At 42.7% G+C, this 20,480-nt stretch overlaps 1 protein-coding gene across 1 annotated transcript in view; it reads right to left on the bottom strand.

Annotated features, from left to right (window-relative positions):
* LOC139762421 (uncharacterized) overlaps positions 1–20,480 on the bottom strand; it is a 1,009,039-nt gene that overhangs the window by 203,666 nt on the left and 784,893 nt on the right. Inside the window, 5 exon segments of the mRNA XM_071687285.1 lie at positions 7,158–7,317; positions 7,670–7,870; positions 9,533–9,841; positions 10,523–10,699; positions 17,778–17,994. Of these exon segments, the coding sequence (XP_071543386.1) occupies positions 7,158–7,317; positions 7,670–7,870; positions 9,533–9,841; positions 10,523–10,699; positions 17,778–17,981 (1,051 nt within the window). The 5' untranslated portion in view covers positions 17,982–17,994.

Consider the following 20,480-nt stretch of genomic DNA (forward strand, 5'->3'; position numbering starts at 1 on the left):
GACCTTCCAGGTCCTGGAAAAAAAAAAGTCTACAGACTGGGGGCCATCATGGACGGAACCAATGATTTAATAATAATTCTCAGAGGAATTTCTCGCAAAGAGGATATTAGTTAAAACAAATCCAGCGTTTTCATTTTCTGTGGAGACTGGAACGTCTGCCGCTCCACATTTTCTTCTTCCAAGACTAAGGGGGAAACAATTTCATTTTATTTTTCAAGTCGTTCGTTGCTCAGAATGAAAAATTGCTAAGGTGTGTTACACGGGTTAACGATACAAACGATGGTTCTCTATATATTCAGGTTCCACAAGACCCCAGGCATCAAACTGTTTAATACGACCTCTCTCATATGCGAGACAGTTTATATATGTATGAGAACCGGCTTCATGGAACACTTGAGATGGCAGCTTATCTTACCAGATAGCCATGCAACGAGGCCACTGACCTACACGAGCTTCCAAAACATACCTGCCTTAAAACAGAGGGGAGTTGCCTTGCTCTTGCCCCCCACCAAACCCCAAAGCAATCTGCCCTCCGCCCAGATCATCACGGAGGAGCTTTGACTTCGAAAGAAATGAAGACTTCTTAACTTACTACACGAATGTCTTTGAGGAAGATATATATAACGCCATCTTCCCTACGCCACACTTTGGGGGAACATCGATACACCATACATGACCACATTGACCCTACATTAAGGTTGAGAACAGAGGCACAAGACCCAAGTTTACCGACCACTTGACAGAGCCAGTCAACCACACCGACCTAATTTACTTGTCGTCAGATGGCCTCCCAAGACGGCGGGGTGGGGGATCGTGTTCAACCCTGCCTGCCTTGGTGGCTGATATGTGCCGGCCATCACCAGTATGTGCCGGTCATCGCCAATATGTGCTGGTCATCACCAGTAATTCAGCGGTCATCACCAGTAATGTAGCGGTCATCACCGGTAATGTGGCGGTCATCACTACTAACTCCTGTCTATGTTAAACTAGCGGGCTGACCGTGTTAATTCCTTATGTAAATTACTGGCCTGTTCGCACTATACGGGGAGGGGGTTCCAAACTCGTGGGACTCCATCACTTGAGCTTTCTCTTAGTACAAAACGTTTTAAAACACTTGTATAATGCCAGGATTCAGTCTAATCACTTCATCTATTCCATTCAACCATTTCACCAATAGTGTAAATATACCCGTTCGTTGCACACGACCTCCTTTCCCTTGTTATCCTGTTGTCTCAAGACAGTTTCTCATATGAACGTAATCATCCATTAGCTTTCTGATCATCTTTTCCAGTACCTTATATGCTATACTAGTCAGGGAGGACCAGTTTATTTCAGCGCCTCCTCTTCCTTGTCCCCTTTCTTAAGAGATAGGTACGATGTTTGCCCCTCTTCCAGCCCTTTGGCACTAGCCCCTTTTCCCCAGTGACATCTTGCATGTGTGTATCTGCACACATCTTCAGCACTCGGAGAAATCTTATCAGGAGTGCGAGATTCATATGGCTAAAGACCCCTTAGGTGTTACGTTTATGTCGTCTCGAGATAATTCAGTGCATTCCAATTCCTTCTGGTGCTGGGGCTAATAGTGTCTGACGCAGTGCAAATGCCTTTCAACTTGTCATTCAATTCCTTGAACATCCTCACATTATCCTCGATTACTCTTCTCTCTGAATCCCCCTTGCCTGGAAAGCTGCAATTTCCCTGACAATTTACATCTGATGAATTTATGAAAATGTTTTGGATTATACCTTGCTCTGTCCACAATATTCTTTTCAAAGTTTATCCGTTCCTTTTTTCATTATCTTGCTTAAGTCGCTATCTTGCTGTCTTTTACCTTATTAATGCTGTCTGGCTGGTGTTCCACCTATCTTCGTTGCAGCATGTCGCAAAGCTCCATCGCTTCTTGGCGTCTTTTATCTTACCACTTCTCCCTCTTTCTCAACCTTCTTTCTGTTTTACGGCTGAAGGTGGGTACCCTTGTTCTTGCACCATTATAAATTTCACAGAAACTTCCTCCACTGCGCTCTGGTTCCTGGCTAATGAACTCCATTTCCTAGTTTATGCTACTATAGATATTGTTGAGCTCTGTAAAATTTCCACGATTATACGTCTCATTCAGTCTACTCTCATCTCCACTCTTTTTAAATCCCATTCACCACAAACTGAAGCGTTGCACCATCACTTTTCCTTACTGGTTTTCATGTAAATGATATTTTCAGTTGTTACACGTATGTGTGATGATAAGTCCCTCTCATCTCAGTGTGCTCATTGACATGCTTGGTATAGAAAATTTTCCTATAAATGTTCTACAAACTTGCTTCTACATGACTCTGTCATCGTGTGAATCCACTGAGAATTCATTACTAATCCATATAAATTTGTAGACATCATTTTCAGTCTCATTAACCTAACCTTACATACCTAACCCTCTCCGCGGTACTAGTAGGACTGGGCCGCACTCTTGCCTGCTTAGGTGTCTCCAGTTCTTTTGCCTTGTGACTGTAATCTCTCTATTTGTGCCTACCCTCGGTCTAGCACATCTGACGTATACCCTCGCTAAAATACACCTTGTGTTTGGAGTTTGTCAGCTTGCTTAAGTCCCTCCAAGCCAGACGAGTTGATCTCAGAGCGAGCAATCGTATAACGAGCTGTCCACCCAAACGTCTTAAATACAACCACAGGAATTAAGTCTGGCGTCTTGATGTCATCCAGCAATACTTGAGAGAGAGAGAGAGAGAGAGAGAGAGAGAGAGAGAGAGAGAGAGAGAGAGAGAGAGAGTCGATATTTCATATGTATACACCTCACTCTCTTGTATATTTTTCGTCTGTTGACCGACGCTAAACTTTTTTTTTCTCCCTCCCTCTCTCACCCACCGAGCTTCTGAAAATTACATAAAACTCATGTGGACTCAAGTCTACCGACACACTTACAGTATTTGCTCAGCTCCGCTGGCGTGTTCTATTGACCCTGGCATTCCACGTGGCATCACCTCCAGGTGCCAAAAGCGCCAGCTCAAATATTACGAGGATAAACAAGCTTTTTGGTTTAGTGTGTCACGGAAACATCAGCGACCATTACGGGAACTGATATACGAGACACCTTAATGACGCGGCCAGACTGATATTCAACGTCCAGGTATTGGCAATATCTGACCAATGACGACACATCCTAGTTTTCGCAACGTCTGGCCAAATATTTTTTCATATTTTAGTATTCGCAATATCTGACCAAAATATTTCTTATCCACGTATTTGAATTATCTGACCGAATATTTCATATCAAAGTATTCGCAATATCTGATAAAATATTTCACATACATGTATTCCCAATATCTGATCAAATATTACACATCTAAGTATTCACATCACCTCAATACACAGCAGTAGTACGACGGTATGACCGTTGAGCACGACGGTACGAACCTTCAGCACTACGATGTGACCCTTGAGCACGACGGTACGACCCTTGAGCACGACGGTACGACCCTTGAACACGACGGCACGACCCTTGAACACGACGGCACGACCCTTGCATACGACGGTACGACCCTTAAGCACCTGTGTTTATACACTAGTGTCCAAGGGTCGTACCGACGTGCTCAAGGATCGTAAGGACCTGCTCAAGCAACGTACCGTCGTGCTCCATGATCGCACCAAGGTACCCATGTGTGGTGTGTGTGTGTGTGTGTGTGTGTGTGTGTGTGTGTGTGTGTGTAGCTAATCTTGGCGAATTATCCACCAAAGTGAATACTCATGAATCTTTTGCACAAAGCATAGAAACCTCTGTCCACTCATGCAAAGGCACACCCTCACAATACCCCCTCCGCGTACACAACACGTTCACTCCTTCCTCCCCCAGCACTGCTTAAAAGGATGTTCCCTATTCATATCCCCCGTTCTTATACACTCAATCAACTCCAGCACTTAATAAAAATAATCATCATGGTTATATCTCCATTTCAATATCCTCTAGAAATGTTATATTCCCGTTCTTATGTACTCACTCATCTCCAACACCTCCCGTTAGTAGGCCAAACACTCACTTCCTCTGCTCTGCACATGTAACGCCAACTCATTCATTACACACACACACACACACACATATATATATATATATATATATATATATATATATATATATATATATATATATATATATATATATATATATATATTCCCTGCCTCGTAATACTCTCTCGTTCCAATCAATTCATTTCAAATCACATTTGTAATGTACGAATGCAAAACGCAGGAGAATAACATCTGGGGGGGGGGGACCATTTCTACAGCGCGAGTGTAGTTACGAACATAAACCAATTCATCAACAACGGACGGTAATAGTTTAAGCTGCACAGTACGTTGTATGTCCCAGTAGAACTAATAATGTCTTATCATTTCTCTCTCCTCAAGGTGTTAGTTTAATGGACACTACTATGGTTCTCAATGCAAAGCGTGTGCAATAAAGAAACGAGAATCATGTTTATTATAAACGTAATGTTATGACCTATGACCTGACTCCCTATAGAGTGGGGTCAGAGGTCAGTCCATCGTACCCTAAAGGTCGCAACGTCGTCCTCAAGGTGTTAACAATGGCTCCACTAAACACACACACACACACACACACACACACACACACACACACAGTCATGTCGTCAAGGGATCGGGGTAAGGGAGGGATGATGGGGTAAGCCAGGCGGTGAGGGGGTGTTTCTGTGATCACTACTCCCTCTCTACCACCCTACAACGGAGAGAGCGATAACACACTTCTGAACAAAGCGCATACCAGAATACATTATCAAAAATCCCGTACGACGCCCACGCATGTATATTCATACCTGCGCTTGTATGTACAAATCAATATATATATATATATATATATATATATATATATATATATATATATATATATATATATATATTTTTTTTTTTTTTTTTTTTTTTTTTTTTCTTGCTTGTCGCTGTCTCCCGCGTTTGCGAGGTAGCGCAAGGAAACAGACGAAAGAAATGGCCCAACCCACCCCTATACACATGTATATACATACGTCCACACACGCAAATATACATACCCACACAGCTTTCCATGGTTTACCCCAGACGCTTCACATGCCTTGATTCAATCCACTGACAGCACGTCAACCCCGGTATACCACATCGCTCCAATTCACTCTATTCCTTGCCCTCCTTTCACCCTCCTGCATGTTCAGGCCCCGATCACACAAAATCTTTTTCACTCCATCTTTCCACCTCCAATTTGGTCTCCCTCTGTCTACGCAGAGCCATGTGTGTAGACGAAGACGCACCTGCAGAAGGGGGGATAACCCGTGGTATACAGAGTAAGGTATAATTTCCTCGGACGCCGCGAACGATGAGAGCTTCGCCAGCAGAGGTCAGGAGCGTTATCGTACCCAAAGGTCGTGGTGTCCTTCACAAGGGTCGTAACGTCATCCTACAGAGGTCAATATATATTTCTACAGTGTCTCAAACAGACACCCAAAGAAGCAAAAGTGCACAGGCATTATTTCTGGCTTTAGTGTTGGAATACGAGTCCTCATGATTCATCCCCAGTTAATAAGGATGTGAAAAACTATTCAGACACTTCAAGAAATAAAATCCGTCATTACCCACGACGCCATGAGCGTGCAGCACAGGCTGAAGCAGGCAGGCATCAATACCAGGAAGTCTCTAGCGATCTTCCGTCACTTTACTATCGTGATAAAGTCATTATATTCCCTTAGACGCTCCACACACCTGTGTTGGTTCACAAAAGCCGTGAGTGTTATAAAAAAAAAAAAAAAACCGTAATCAGTTTTCATGCGAGCAGCTGTTTCACAATATACAGGGGGCTTCACCCGTACACCTCGAAGTTGCCTCTCTCTCTCTCTCTCTCTCTCTCTCTCTCTCTCTCTCTCTCTCCATATAAACTTTCCTATAACGGTATGGTCAATTTTCATCTGCGGAGCCGTGAATAATCTATTGTTTTCACCCAAGCTGACCTTCATTGCAACGAATATATATATATATATATATATAATATATATATATATATATATATATATATATATATATATATATATATATTATCCTTGGGGATAGGGGATTAAGAATACTTCCCACGTATTCCCTGCGTGTCGTAGAAGGCGACTAAAAGGGGAGGGAGCGGGAGGCTGGAAATCCTCCCCTCTCGTTTTTTTTTTAATTTTCCAAAAGAAGGAACAGAGGGGGGCCAGGTGAGGATATTCCACAAAGGCCCAGTCCTCTGTTCTTAAACGCTACCTCGGTAATGCGGGAAATGGCGAATAGTTTAAAAGAAAAATATATATATATATATATATATATATATATATATATATATATATATATATATATATATATATATATATATATATGTGTGTGTGTGTGTGTGTGTGTGTGTGTAAACTACAAAAAGGAGGTAAATGGATGCCAATACAAACCTGGACTCCAAATTAACACGAGTTTGTAAATTTTCTTTGTTACAAAAAACGTTCTTATATACCTCGATAAAACTATTGTATTGATACATAAATACAGAATATAAAAAAGTAGTTCCAGCCGAGGCACACATCTCTCTGAATGACCTGAAACTAACTAGATGCTTTAATCTCGTCAACCTGTAATATCAAAAGTGCATCACCATCAAGTAGACAAGGCCGGCAGCTATGTCTTCCATTACATAAATCATTTATATACATATATATATATATATATATATATATATATATATATATATATATATATATATATATATATACACCGCATCGCATATCGACGAGAGTATAAATACTCGTGTTAACCTGAGTGTTTTCCGACCCTACCATTAGCAAGCTAAGCGAGTAAATGATGCAGCCCAACTATCTGTCTATCTACAACCCGCAGTCTGTGTTATCGGTCACCGCCTGAAGGTGGTTACGTCGCGAATGGAAGAAAGTCATCTTCAGCGAGGTTGTATCTATGTATCATCATTGCCCCTCATCAAAAAGGAGTCCACTCTGGTCGAGGAACTTCTTACTGTACAGGAGTCCACCATTTCCCTGCTTCTTAGTACAGCGCAGCCTGGAAGCTTCAGCAGACCCATTAAACGGGTGCTGGAGTCACAAATGATAACTACGTACATCTCGCACAGTTCCGCACGGAGGACTTACCTTCAACGAAGAAGAGCATGGTGTCGTTGTTCAGGTTGTCCATGATGGGCTGGACGGTCTCCAAGGTGAGGGTTTCCAGCACGTTGGCGCGGATGTCCAGGTTGTGGATGCTGGGGGCCGACATGAACACCTCGGGACCCAGTGCCAGAAGCTTGTTGTCCTGCCCAACACAAAAAGAAGTGGCAACGGCATCAGCCTGTGTTACCGAGGACGACGGTCTATTATGACAAAGACGATGCGTCTGGTACGCAAAAAAAAAAGAAAAAACGCTCTGCACATGAAGACTTACGTTGCGTTACTGTCTTTGAATAATACACAATTCAAAAATGAGACACGTCATATTGATGGACTTATCGTTACTGATTCCAGGAAATACTTTAACCTGGCTTAAGTCTTAAAGACACTGATATACCACAGTGGTATACGTCTTCACCTGGTCTTGAAGACTAAGGACTACCATTCAGCTCGCGTGCAATTAGTAAAACTCGTGTACTGATGGACCCTACACTTACCTGGAGGTTGAGCTGTTGCAACACATCCAGGCCGAGGAAACCTTTGGGGGCGATGTATTTGAGGGAGTTCCCTTGCAGGTCCAAGACCCTCAGAGCCTGCAAGTCGCGGAAGGTCTTTTCACCGATGACCTCAATGCGGTTCTTGTGGAGATCGAGACGTTCCAGGGCCCGCAGACCTTTGAAGGTATCCGGAGTGACCACCTAAAGGAAGAATAGTTGGACGGAGAAGATAACAAGAAGTAAAGCATCTGCTTTATATAAGTACTACTACTACTACTCCTACTACTACTACTAATACTAATGATAATAATAAAACTTTCGAAGAATCTGGCACCTGAAGTACATGTTATTCACGGCATTACACATGTTTTGTTCCATTAAAAAGAGGTATATCATCAAAACTAGAAATAAATCGAAACCATTTCAGCATCAGAAACATGAACAAGCTGCTGCTACACCTCACTATCACGCATCTTTGAGGTAACTTTTGCTCTGCATGGCAGGTGACGCAGCCGTGGACATGCTAAGATGCGCCTGAGCGACTTGATGTTCTAGCACCTCTTTAATAACGTTAAGATCGGGTTCGAGATTTTAATTTGTCTACTCAACACCAATACCCTTCATAATCTCATCTGGATGAAGGATTAAAGACACTAGTCTGAGTTGGCCAGACCCGATATCTATACGTACAGAAGAAACTGCAAGGAATTCATTGTACAAGCTTGGAAGACTGAGCGATTTCAGTTGATCAACCTTTTCTTTTCCGTGTGTATAGGATTCACTTGCCTCATAGGCAAATTCACCGAGAATTTTCTGAAGGTACTGCGTTTTTATCCTCGTATCTACCTTGCACTTTCTCCTCTACATCTACCTTGAGTGACTGGATAACTTTCTGTACCGCTGTTAGTAGAAAAAAAAGAAGAAAGATTTGCCTCCTCCATCTACCACAGGTTAGACTGAACTTATAATACATGAAACACTGAGCACTGAGGCCTCACATCCTCCTTCCCATTCACGTTGAGTGATGGAGGGGAATCGTAAATCAAACGTCGTGATGCAAACAATTTCACGGCACTTAGTATTATCAGCGCTCAGACAACAGACCGATTCTTAAAGGTGGCTTAAAGTACAATATCAATTCACGGTTTTCAGGAGACTCGAAAAATAAGACACTATTTCATTCGAACACCATCAGCCACTGGTCAAACTTTTAAAGCCGACAAAGAGGATTAAATAAAAAAAAAAATTTATGGATAATTTGATTAGGATCTTAGTTTCAACTTGCTTGTGATTCCCTACCAATAAAATAATAAATGTTGCCTCCTGTTATACCACAGTACGGCCAAGACTGCGTACCTGTTCCAGTCACCAAAATGTCTCATCCTTAAACACCTTAAAAGAAATGTCTCCTCCTTAATCACCTTAAAAGAAATGTCCCCTCCTTAATCACCTTAAAAGAAATGTCCCCTCCTTAATCACCTTAAAAGAAATGTCTCCTTAATCACCTTAAAAGAGATGTCTCCTCCTTAATCACCTTAAAAGAGATGTCTCCTCCTTAATCACCTTAAAAGAGATGTCTCCTCCTTAATCACCTTAAAAGAGATGTCTCCTCCTTAATCACCTTAAAAGAGATGTCTCCTCCTTAATCACCTTAAAAGAGATGTCTCCTCCTTAATCACCTTAAAAGAAATGCGTCCTCATTAATCTCCTTAAAAGAATGTCTCCTCCTTAATCACCTTAAAAGAAATGCCTCCTCCTTAATCACCTTAAAAGAAACGCCTTCTCCTTAATCACCTTAAGAGAAACGTCTCCTCCTTAATCACCTTAAAAGAAGCGTAGACTGAATAGCATTCCCCCCCTCACCTGTATCTGGTTGGAGAAGAGCTCCAGTTCGACGAGGTTGTGCAGGCCCTGGAAAGCTCGGTCGTGTACGATCGTTATGTTGTTACGGTCCATGAAGAGCTTGTTGAGCCTCGGTAAGTCGACGAAGACGTGGCGGTTCACCTCCGTTATGTGGTTCTCCCCTAAGGACAGGGTGTTCAGGGCGGGGAGGTGGGCGAACGCGTTGCGGGCCAGGGTGGCGATCGAATTTCGAGAGAGCGAGACCTTGGATAAGGTGGTGGAGTTGGCGAAGCTGAAGGCGTGGACGGTCTTGAATGTGGCGTACTGCACCTGTGGAGCGAAGGTAAGTAAATCACCATGAAAGAAACCCTCCCAAAATCTAGTCGTTATCACGAGTCCTTAACTACTTTAAAAGGGGGGGGTGGTTAAAGTCTCCCAAACCACTCTCATCCTAACGATGTGGTCAAGTAGATTAATCACATAGAGCCTATATGAATGAAATGTATTACACCAGATGGAATCTCTCCATGGCAATAGCTAAATTTACTTTAAAATGGTCTCAATATCTATAAACAGCTTTTGGAATCTCAAAAATATCTCCAGGTCTAACAGACAAAAATATTAAACTGAGGACCAAGTAGTTACTGAACTAACAACATGACACTCGACAGCAGATCTCTAGCCGCCCAGGGTTATGACCAGTCTTAACAACATGGTTTTTAAGATCCTGAGGACCATCTATCACTGCTGTGTGACCTTGCTGCCTCCACTATTACGAAAAGGTCGAGCTTCCAGACGAGCATAACCACGCGACTAAGCGTGTCCCTTAGGTCATAAAAACCTCAGAAACAGCAACATTCAATGCGTCGCCCAAGGTCATTAATACGAGATGTGCATTACACTCGTCTAAATCAAACCGTAAAACTGCAGTGGTAAGGAACGCGTCTATCCACAGTGAAACACAGCGACTCGTATAATCTTGACACACCCCCGTAAGCGTCGAGAACGTACCTCAAACAACTGGACGCCAGGCAGGTGTTGGATGGCAACCGTCGGGATGGTCTTCAGCGTGCCGTCTGGACGCAGGTGGAGCGTCAGTCGCTTGATCATCGTCTGCGACACGAAGCCCTCCCACATGTGCTCATTCTCGGTGGTGTCGTTGAAGATCCAGCAGTTGCCTTCCTCTGCCTGCAAGTTGAGGTCGTGTCCTGTGTGATTAATGGTGCCTACACATTTTGCTCACATAAACTCTTTTTAAGATTCAACCCCTTCCTCCCTCCTCGTTCGGTTCTTCCCCCGTACTGAAACACTCTAGCAAGGTAAACATTTCATACCTAACTACCCCAGGACCTCTTTCTAAAGGCTCCCACACCCTGTGGCTACAGAAGCTGCCAAAGTCAATCTACATACTCGTATGGGAAAGCTAAAATACCATTCAGCCATGAAATATCGCCTTCCCTCCTTATCTGAAGACCGAAGTACTAATATACAAAACAACTCATTCATTACTCTCTTATTAATCAAAATACATCATGGAAAAAAAAAAACCCACCATAGGCATGAACAGAAGCACTAATCCACAATGCCCAAAACCTCATTACAAGTTGTGGAAGCCCCCAACCCGGTCGAGCTAAGAGGGGTAAAGTATATAATGAAGCACCTCCGGGGATGAATGTTATGAGGAGAACTTCGTCTCGATAGTCAGCTTGTGCCGCCACCACCACCGCTGAGGAGGGAGTCATCATCATACAGCCGTACCAATCATCCTTAACCCTCCCGAGTCCATGGCGATGCTCAAGGATTATTCATGACCGAACTGGAAACTTTAATCAGACGCTTTACTGGCTTAATGAATCTTATAAACTACGACCAGAGGGATGATTATCCCAAGTTCCCCAAAACTAGTTATTACGGTAGACAAAATTACTTAACCTTCGCTAATATGTGAACTCCGCATAATATGCCGCGTATGTTTTACCACACACTGTGTGGTTAGCGGGACACAGTCCCCTCGCTGAACGAGCACAGTTTGCTAAACCACCTCATTCTTAAGGGGATAAGAATGTGTGTGTGTGTGTGTGTACAATGTGGAATCCAAGTCTCCAGGGCCATAGCAGACGTAGTATGCAAATCTTGTATCTGTTGGTTCGTTACCCGTACGTCTGTAGACGCTACACTGTCTGTACATCTGCATTCGTTACTTGGAATGTTTTTGATGTAATGACTGAATGTATTTCTTCTCTTAAGAGTACGAAATTCAGACACCAGTAATTGTAGCCAGTATGAGTTAAAACAAAAAATTAAGCAGGGAAGAGGAGGGAGGAGAAGGAAGATAGAAAATAAAAAAAAAGGGGGAGGGGGGGGGAAAGGTTATGGAGGAGAAAATACAAAATAGGGAAGAAAAAAGAAAGTGATGGGAAAGAACATGGCAGGAGAGGAGATGCGAGGAAAACGAGTTACCACCGTTCTGAGAAATGATGACAAAAAAAAATCCCTGACTTTTCCCTCATCAAATTTACCACACTTAAGCCATCAACAACTTTTCCCTGACCATACTTAGCATGACTACGCCACCATCATCAATTTCCCATGACCATGTTAAGCACCACGACTCCATAAACTTTCCCTGGCCATTATTATTTACCACCAAACAACGCCATCAATTTCTCATCCAGTTGACCAAAGAGATAGAATGTTCTCGACTGGCCAGTCACACTCCCCTCCATCCGTTCGCATTCCCAAGTGCTTTTTCATTCGATATTGTGCTACACACAAATGCATGATATCAACGAAATCACATACGCAATGGACTATTTTCATTAGATGAATACGTCATTTTGTGTACTAACGAGAAAAAAAATCATCAACTAATCTAACCATACATCTAATTACCATTACTTGTCAGACATTTAAAACAATCCTATGCACATTTATACGAATTATTTTGCGATCATATGCGTCTTTGAAGAAACATTTACTCTATTCAAAGTACAAGGAAACACCGAAAATAAAAAAAAGACATTACAACAGAAACATTATAACAAGCAGCATCAGGTTGTACACGCCTCTACAACAATTTAACTCACAACTTCTTTGTAATAACATTTCTACACTTTCGAAATAATTCCAGTTGTAAAGTAACTCAAGTGGCTTAACTTTACATAATTACCTCTCCTGCAATTAGCTTTCCGCTGGAATATGAATACATCAAGTGACGTCACCAAACACCCGTCTCACTCACCAAACGGCAAATAACATTTCTGTACACAGAAAATGGGATTTCCAAGTCAGATTAACGAAATGTATGGATGTGAACTCTGTATAATCTACTCACTTTTCGACGGATGACATATATATATATATATATATATATATATATATATATATATATATATATATATATATATACATATATATATATTCTTTTTTATTATAGTCTGTCGCTGTCTCCCGCGTCTTGAAAACATATGAAATGAGAGAAAAGTGCAATATTATTACAATGTCGAAAGCTATTTTACTCCATACCTGTGTCCAGAAACAGATAAAACTTCGTAGACCCTGCATATGAGATAGGATTATAATACACCATATATATGTAGATACACGACCTGGAGGGAGGTCTTGCTCCGGCGGTTTCCGACCCAACACAGAGAATGGGTAGTCGCTAGCAATAGGGTGGTGGTGATGTTGGGCCACGAGTGTTTTCAAATGGCCAAGAATGGTGGTTTGGCTGTTCGAGCAAGCAACCGCTCGCGCTGAGCGTTCGAAAAATGATCCGGAGTTCGAGGTTTCGAATCCCTCATACTAGCTTTACCGATGTACGATACTTCACAACTATCGTTCATACATCTTTATAATTTAAATAATTATAGATCTTGGTCTTGACTATAATTCGAACAGAAACTTATGGATAATAATTCAAGTAATTTCTTTTCAAGTTTGTTCCGTGAACTGAAACTGCGCTGACCAGTTTACACGATGGGATAATGAAACGCTGCAGTCGAAGCAGATTTAACTCGATGTTCCGTTTTAGTTCAAAGAACGTTAATGGCTTTTGCAATCTATGTGTCAGCGAGACTTCCAAGGGACGCTTTATATATAAATGAGTTATTTTACAAACACCAACTACGACGTCATTCAATGTAAGTAATTAGAACATGAGGTAAAGTAAAAAAATGTTGGTCAAAGTAGGAAAACGATTGTTTGAAATGAATAAGAATAAACGAAGCGAACTTTCCACTTCAGCCAGTGAAAACAGGCTTTCTATACACTAATGTTTCGAACGAGTGATGAAAATGACATGATTTAAACTCTTACTATCCTTACCAACTGTTTAAGAATCTTTAACAGTATCTTCAAACATTTAACTCATTACTAGTGACGGGAGAGTAAGAACAGGGATCAGGAATATAAATAACTTATATTGAAATGTCCAGGTTGATGACATGGGTTTGTTCGAAGTGGGTAGATGTCTATGTGAACTTTACGAAGTCTGTACGTAATACCAGGTCGTGAGCCACAGATAAACGGAGTCGCGATTACAGTTGGTGCCAGTGACATGACTCGATCAAAGCTTACTTAAAAGGCTTGTTTACATTTTATCAACAAATTTCAAAATCGTATGGCAAATGTCATCTATCGTTCTTGCAAATTCAATTGCATCATCAGGTATACTAGATATATTTTTGTTAACGATTTCTGTTGAACGGAACTGCAGTATATATACATAAGTAAAAATGCTTTCTTTCGTACATGTTCGCAGTTTCCCGCGTATGGGAGGTAGCGCCAGGAATAGACGGAGAAAAGGCCTCATTCGCTCACATCTGTTCTCCAACTATTCATCTCGCACCTTCCGCATCACACACACACACAGAGACACACACACACACACACACACACTTCTGTCGCACATGACAACACAGCTTTCCTAACTACCTTCAATTCCTCGCCCACTCCCCGAGCTTCGGTTACTCTCAACTTTTCCCATTCTGTACTCAATTCCTCCTTGTGTTTCTTCACAAATGCGTCTTTTCTAAACACCACTTACTTTCACCACCCTCTTCTCACCCACGTCACTTCCTCTTCTCCGAAAGTCTTTACAAGTCGGACATCTCCCAAGAGTCTCTCTCTTTCAAGTCCTGTCAGTTAGTCTGTCTTTCACGTCAGTCAGCTTAGCCTGTAATCCAATAATGCCCACTTATCATCTCTCCTCCTCCACGCATACTAAAGTAAGTGTCTTTTAAACCCAGGCACTCCCAATCACCAGTCCTTTTTTTCAGTACACAGATCCACAAGCTGTTCACCATTTCTATTCACCTTATTGAATACCCCTGCAAACACTCTAATAATACCTCACCTGCTACAGTCCCCACAATCGCATTCCAATCCCTCATCACTAAATCCCAATCCCTCGCATCAAAAACTCACACTCACTCACTCACTTACTCAGCTGTTTCCGAAGCACTCGGCTCTCTTCAATTTTTCTTCTCATAGCCAGGTGCATAAGCACTCGTAATCATCACCCATTTCTCGTGATTTTCACTTTCAATCTGGCTCTCACTTCCTTACACACCTTCACGTATTCCTAAAGTTCCTGTTTCAATTGTAGTGTTACCCTTTATTTTGACTTTCTCCTCATTTTTTTTTTTTTAGCTAGCAACACCTTCCATTCGCACTCTAATACCTAAATATTCGCTTAAAAAAAAAGTGCACAAAAAACGTCTATTATAACGTTTTGTTCGACGAGGTTCTTCCATACAAACACATAAGGTTACATGGACCTGTAAACCACAGGGAGACCCAGAAAATACCTTCCATGAATGAGCAATTCCAAAGTTGTGTGACAGCACCCGTAATTGTCTGGAACTCTGACAAAACTGAACTCCAGGGCAAGAACCAGGTCTCATTTGTGTCTTCTGAAATACACAATTCTACAGAAAAAAGAAATTAAATCCAGATCAGCTACAATGTAAGTGGGACAATGATAGCAAAATGAGCTCTTACCAGGCCATGAAAAAAGTTATACATGAATCAGGGACATGAATTTCTTTGTTAATTCTCAAAACCTCTGGGGGGGGGAAAAAAACCTAAAATCATGCGAGAATTAACGACATAAATTTCTCAGTTAATTCTCAAAAACCTTTGGAAAAAAAAACACATGGAACAAGCCATGTGTCGTTGCAGCCTGCAAGCCACACAAAGATGATCCATCGTAAAACCTCCTTGATTTTCTCTAACCTCCCCACTGGAATTTTCATATCTCCCCAACGGGCCACGTAATCCCTAAGACTTTACACTGATCTGTTGAAAAATTAAATTCTGACTTTTCCCTGACACAGCGGAGATCCATGGGTAAAGGTGGGATGATGTCATGACGGGAGGAGGAGGAGGAGGAGGAGGAAGGGCGAAGGGAAAAAAAAGGTGATGATGAAGGATGGAAGGAAGAGCAAGAAGAATAATAACACCATGAAAAAGAACCCATTGGGGGAGAAAATAAGGGGAGTGGGAAGACGAAAGAGAAGGAGGAGGAGGAGGAGGAGGAGGAGGAAGACGAGAAGTAGAGGAGGTGAGGGACGAGTACAATGAGGAGGAGGAGGAAGGAAAAATGTTAAGGTAGAAGAGGCGAAGGAGGAAAAGGAAAAACTGGGACGTGAATGAGGCAGAACAACAAGGCGAAAATGAGATGAAAAAGAGAAGGGGAGGAAAAAAAAATAAAAGAGGAGGCAGAAGGAGGCGAGAATGGTATGGAAGAAAGACATAAAAACGTGACTCAAGGAAGGGGCGAAGGAAGATGTGAGGTGGGAGGAACTGTACTGAGAAAAGAGACAGTGAATAAAAGGGCTGAGGAATACAGATCCCAGAATTTCACCCCAGTGAAAGCAAAGAAAAAAGAACCAGGATGAAATTTCATGATGCAACAATACACTGTGCTTTCACAGGGACAGGGGTGGGTCTCTTTGCTTTCACAGTGATAGAGGAGGGTAGACACCAAAGAGAAAAGACAATCTAACTATCTATCTATCCATCGAGCATCGTGAACTCTTATTCCCAATGCCATGGGACGGATCAGGTACGTACGTGCAGCCTCTAACATCACTCACACACACGCATCATCAACCCCTCCCCACGGAGAATCACGAACCCTCACAAACTGCAAAAGTTTGCCTCTTGCAATCTGCACTTCTAATAAGTCGATCCGTTGAGTGGGATCAGCACCGGATCCATTCATCCATTCTGAAAGGGAATTAGCACACTCAACCCCCCCCCCCCCAAGGTACGAGTATGACAACACACTTGGAACGGAGCAACAGGTCTTATCGAGGGCAGCGCAGTTTCGGGTTTGAGGAGGGCGTCCCAAAAAGCAATCTAAAGGACTGATGAACTTAAGGATACAATCAAGCGATGACACTATGAGAGGCCATCAGTACTCCGCCCCCCCACTTGAGGGAGGAGGAGGAGGAGGAGGACGGGAGGGAAAGGCAGACAGAGGGCCGAGAGGGAAAGGAGGATAGAGAGAGGGTGGGGAAGAAGAGAGAATGGAAGAGAAGAAGAAGAGGAAGAAAAAAAAAAAGAAGAAGGACGTATTAGGGGGAATGATTGAACAAGGACATCGAAGAAAAGCTGGAAGAAGAAGAAGAAGAAGATTATGGGTATAAGGATCAAAGGCTAGAGAGAGAGAGAGAGAGAGAGAGAGAGAGAGAGAGAGAGAGAGAGAGAGAGAGAGAGAGAGAGAGAGAGAGAGAGAGGGGAGGGGGAACTAAAGCTAAACGATGGGGGACTCCAGTAAAATGATGAGGAAACTAGAGCAAGAATACGGGGGAAAGCACTTGAAGAAGATGGAAAACTAGACTTAGACTGAGAAACTAGAGTTAGAAGACTGGGACACCAGAGTAAGAGGACCGAGAAACAAAAGAGTAAGTCTAAGAGGCCTAGAGTAAGGAGACTGGTAAACTCGTGTTTAGATAAGGATTAAACGGGTATTGATGGATTACATACTAACTGGAGAGCCTTGTACAATATGTCTGAGAGGGGCAGTGGGTGGAGCGTCTTATAATAATACTTTCCCGGTGGAGGAGAGTGCTCATGTTTGTAGTGGCTTGCCCAGGGGTAAACCAAATCACAATAGCAGTGTATGACCGCGGGTTTAATTAAACAGTAACCTGTTGCGGTCGACGGTGTCATAGTAGTAGTACATGACCTATAACCCGTACTGACCTTGCTGAGGTCGACCACGTCATAGAAGTAGTAGTACATGACCCGTACTGACCTTATTGAGGTCGACGACGTCACAGTAGCAGTATATGACCGTGGGTTTCTGGATGTCGCAAATGTTGAACTCTGGCTCCAGCATGGACTCGGCCTCTGGCTCCTCGACATTCTTGCGGTTCTTCTTCTTCTTCTTGCCCTCGGTGGCCACCACCACCATGCAGAAGAGCAGCTTCAGGCAGAACAACAACTTCTCTGGCAGCATCCTGAAGGAGGCGCTGCTGGGCGGGAGGGGAGAAAAGAGAGAAGATAAGGAGGTAAGATCTGGTCTTATTTGTCACTCAAATAAACACATCGTATAACCATTAATCATTCATTTATAATAACTCCAAGACCTCTATCATTAATGAAGGGTCCTGGTATAACCAGAGAATTCTTTTTTTTTTTTCCCCCAGGGGCTCCTGCAGTCCAAGTAGACTCATTAGCAAGAAAAGGATGGATTCCTCTGAAGCAGAAAAAGAAAAAAAGTTCTTTGACGATACTGTACTGTGTGTCGTGAACTGATGATCATACAGCCTAGCCAAAGATGACTCTTGACTTGGTGTATAACCTCAAGCAGGAGGAACCAGGAATCCAGCAAAACACACACACACACACACACACACATTATATATATATATATATATATATATATATATATATATATATATATATATATATATATATATATATATATATATAAAGAAATAATTGAAGGAAAGGAAATTAAAAACATGCACAATGTATAACATGTTTAGTCCAAGCTGTACCAGTTGGGTTTTAGACTAAGCTATACAACACTGATTTGCCTCTGCATAATCCAAAGATTATAGTTTTAATCAGGAGTAACTATTAATTGACACAAACAGTAATGTGATTACACCTATAATTTACAAAAGCGATCTATAATACCTTGTGTATAATTTCTAATCAACTAAAAATCTTTTCCTTTTTTCTTTCTAATCTCCCTAAGGTAGTTTTTTTTGTTATTTTTTTTTTTGCCTTATTTCATCAGAGGTTATAGAACAGTGAACAAGACGAAATTATATATATTTTTTTCTCTTTTTTCCTTGGCGTCAGGAGGTCACTAGGAACACAGAGCGTAGGTCGGTAAGCTGCAGGAGGCCTCGTCGAAGTCCGTCGTCATCTGTCACTTACCTTCTCGTGTGTAAGGCACAGACAGACACCACACACACACTCTCAGCACTTACCTCAATACCCGGAGGTCCGGCATAGGGTGGTGTGGAGGAGGGTGTCTTATTCTCTCTCTCTCTCTCTCTCTCTCTCTCTCTCTCTCTCTCTCTCTCTCTCTCTCTTAGTCATACTGTAACAGAAGTGGTCATCAGACGTCACCAGCAGTCGACACAACACCAGCAGTGGTAATGAGACATCAGAAGTGGCCTCCCGCCTCCCCCCACACCATCAGACATCGACGGCGTCTATCAGACATCAACAGTGGTCATCAGACATCAACAGCAGTCAACAGACATCAACAGAGGACAATCTAAACATCGGAAACAAACAAAAAACAAACAAAAAAATCAACTATGAACACTCGGCGTTAACACAGCCAGCGACACCCAACACGGACCCCCAGCGTATCAGACCTCAAGATCTCCACCCAACACAAGAGCCGCTTATGAAGCCTCGACCTCAGAACGTGAACCTCCGACCAGAAAATTGAAGGTTCAGGTAATGACGAGAACAGCACACCGACCAGGAGCTTCAACCACACCACCACCACCAGCAAATGGTAACACACACATACACACACACACACACACACACACACACACAGAGTAGCCTAGTCGCCTCTCATGACTAGAACGCCTCTAGAACGAAAATCAGCATCAGAGTTTTCTTTTTTTTTTTCTTATTTCAAAATATCTGTTGTCTACCACTCGACCAGCCAGCCAGCCAGCCAAGGAGCAGGACTCGGGCCGTATAACAAGCGAGCTTAGTCTTGAGGTTGTAATTGTCATCCCTGACTCACGACAAGCCCCGGCCAGATGTAATTGTGTGGAAGGTATAGATCCCTCTGCTCGCCTCCCACACACACAAACACACACACACACACACACACACTCCTCCTTCCCTCCCTCCTCCGCCATCTCCTCCTCCCACGAACCTGACCCCTCCGCTCCATTCACCCCCACCTCTCCTCCTCCTCCTCCTCCTACCCCAGGACGCTTGCCAAGCTCTGCCGCTGCTCTGCTCCTGTTTACCTCTGGCGCAGTGGCCACCACCGTGGTGGAAGACCAACTACTGTCGTGGTGAAACAAGGGACGAAAGGGAAGATAGACTACCACACTGTGGCAAGTACTTTCCACTGGCGTCTACGATACGAACTGAGGAATTTTATCAAACGTCCCGAGTGCTGACGCTGAGGAACTCCTCAATCCTCAATTACTTCGAGAAATGAACGTTATCACCTCCATGTCTCACTCAACTCCTGTGTACTACAAAGGGATATCACATATGAAGAAACCAGTATTCAACCACAGAAGGTTTTTTTCTATACTGAGGTGTGGGAAAACGTAAGCCTGAATGGAAGGTAACATACCTGGGATTAAGCTCAGCTCAGGTGTTCGTACATCTGACTCTTGAAAGGAAAAAGTCTTTAGAGAGAGGTAAGAAAAAAGAAGGAGGGGGACACCTCCACAGCTCCGTAGTAGACTAGAAGAGGAAGAGGTACAGTAAATGGCCAATCCTCGCGTGACTGGTC

Source organism: Panulirus ornatus, chromosome 43 (assembly GCF_036320965.1).
Source record: "Panulirus ornatus isolate Po-2019 chromosome 43, ASM3632096v1, whole genome shotgun sequence".
Taxonomy (NCBI): domain Eukaryota; kingdom Metazoa; phylum Arthropoda; class Malacostraca; order Decapoda; family Palinuridae; genus Panulirus; species Panulirus ornatus.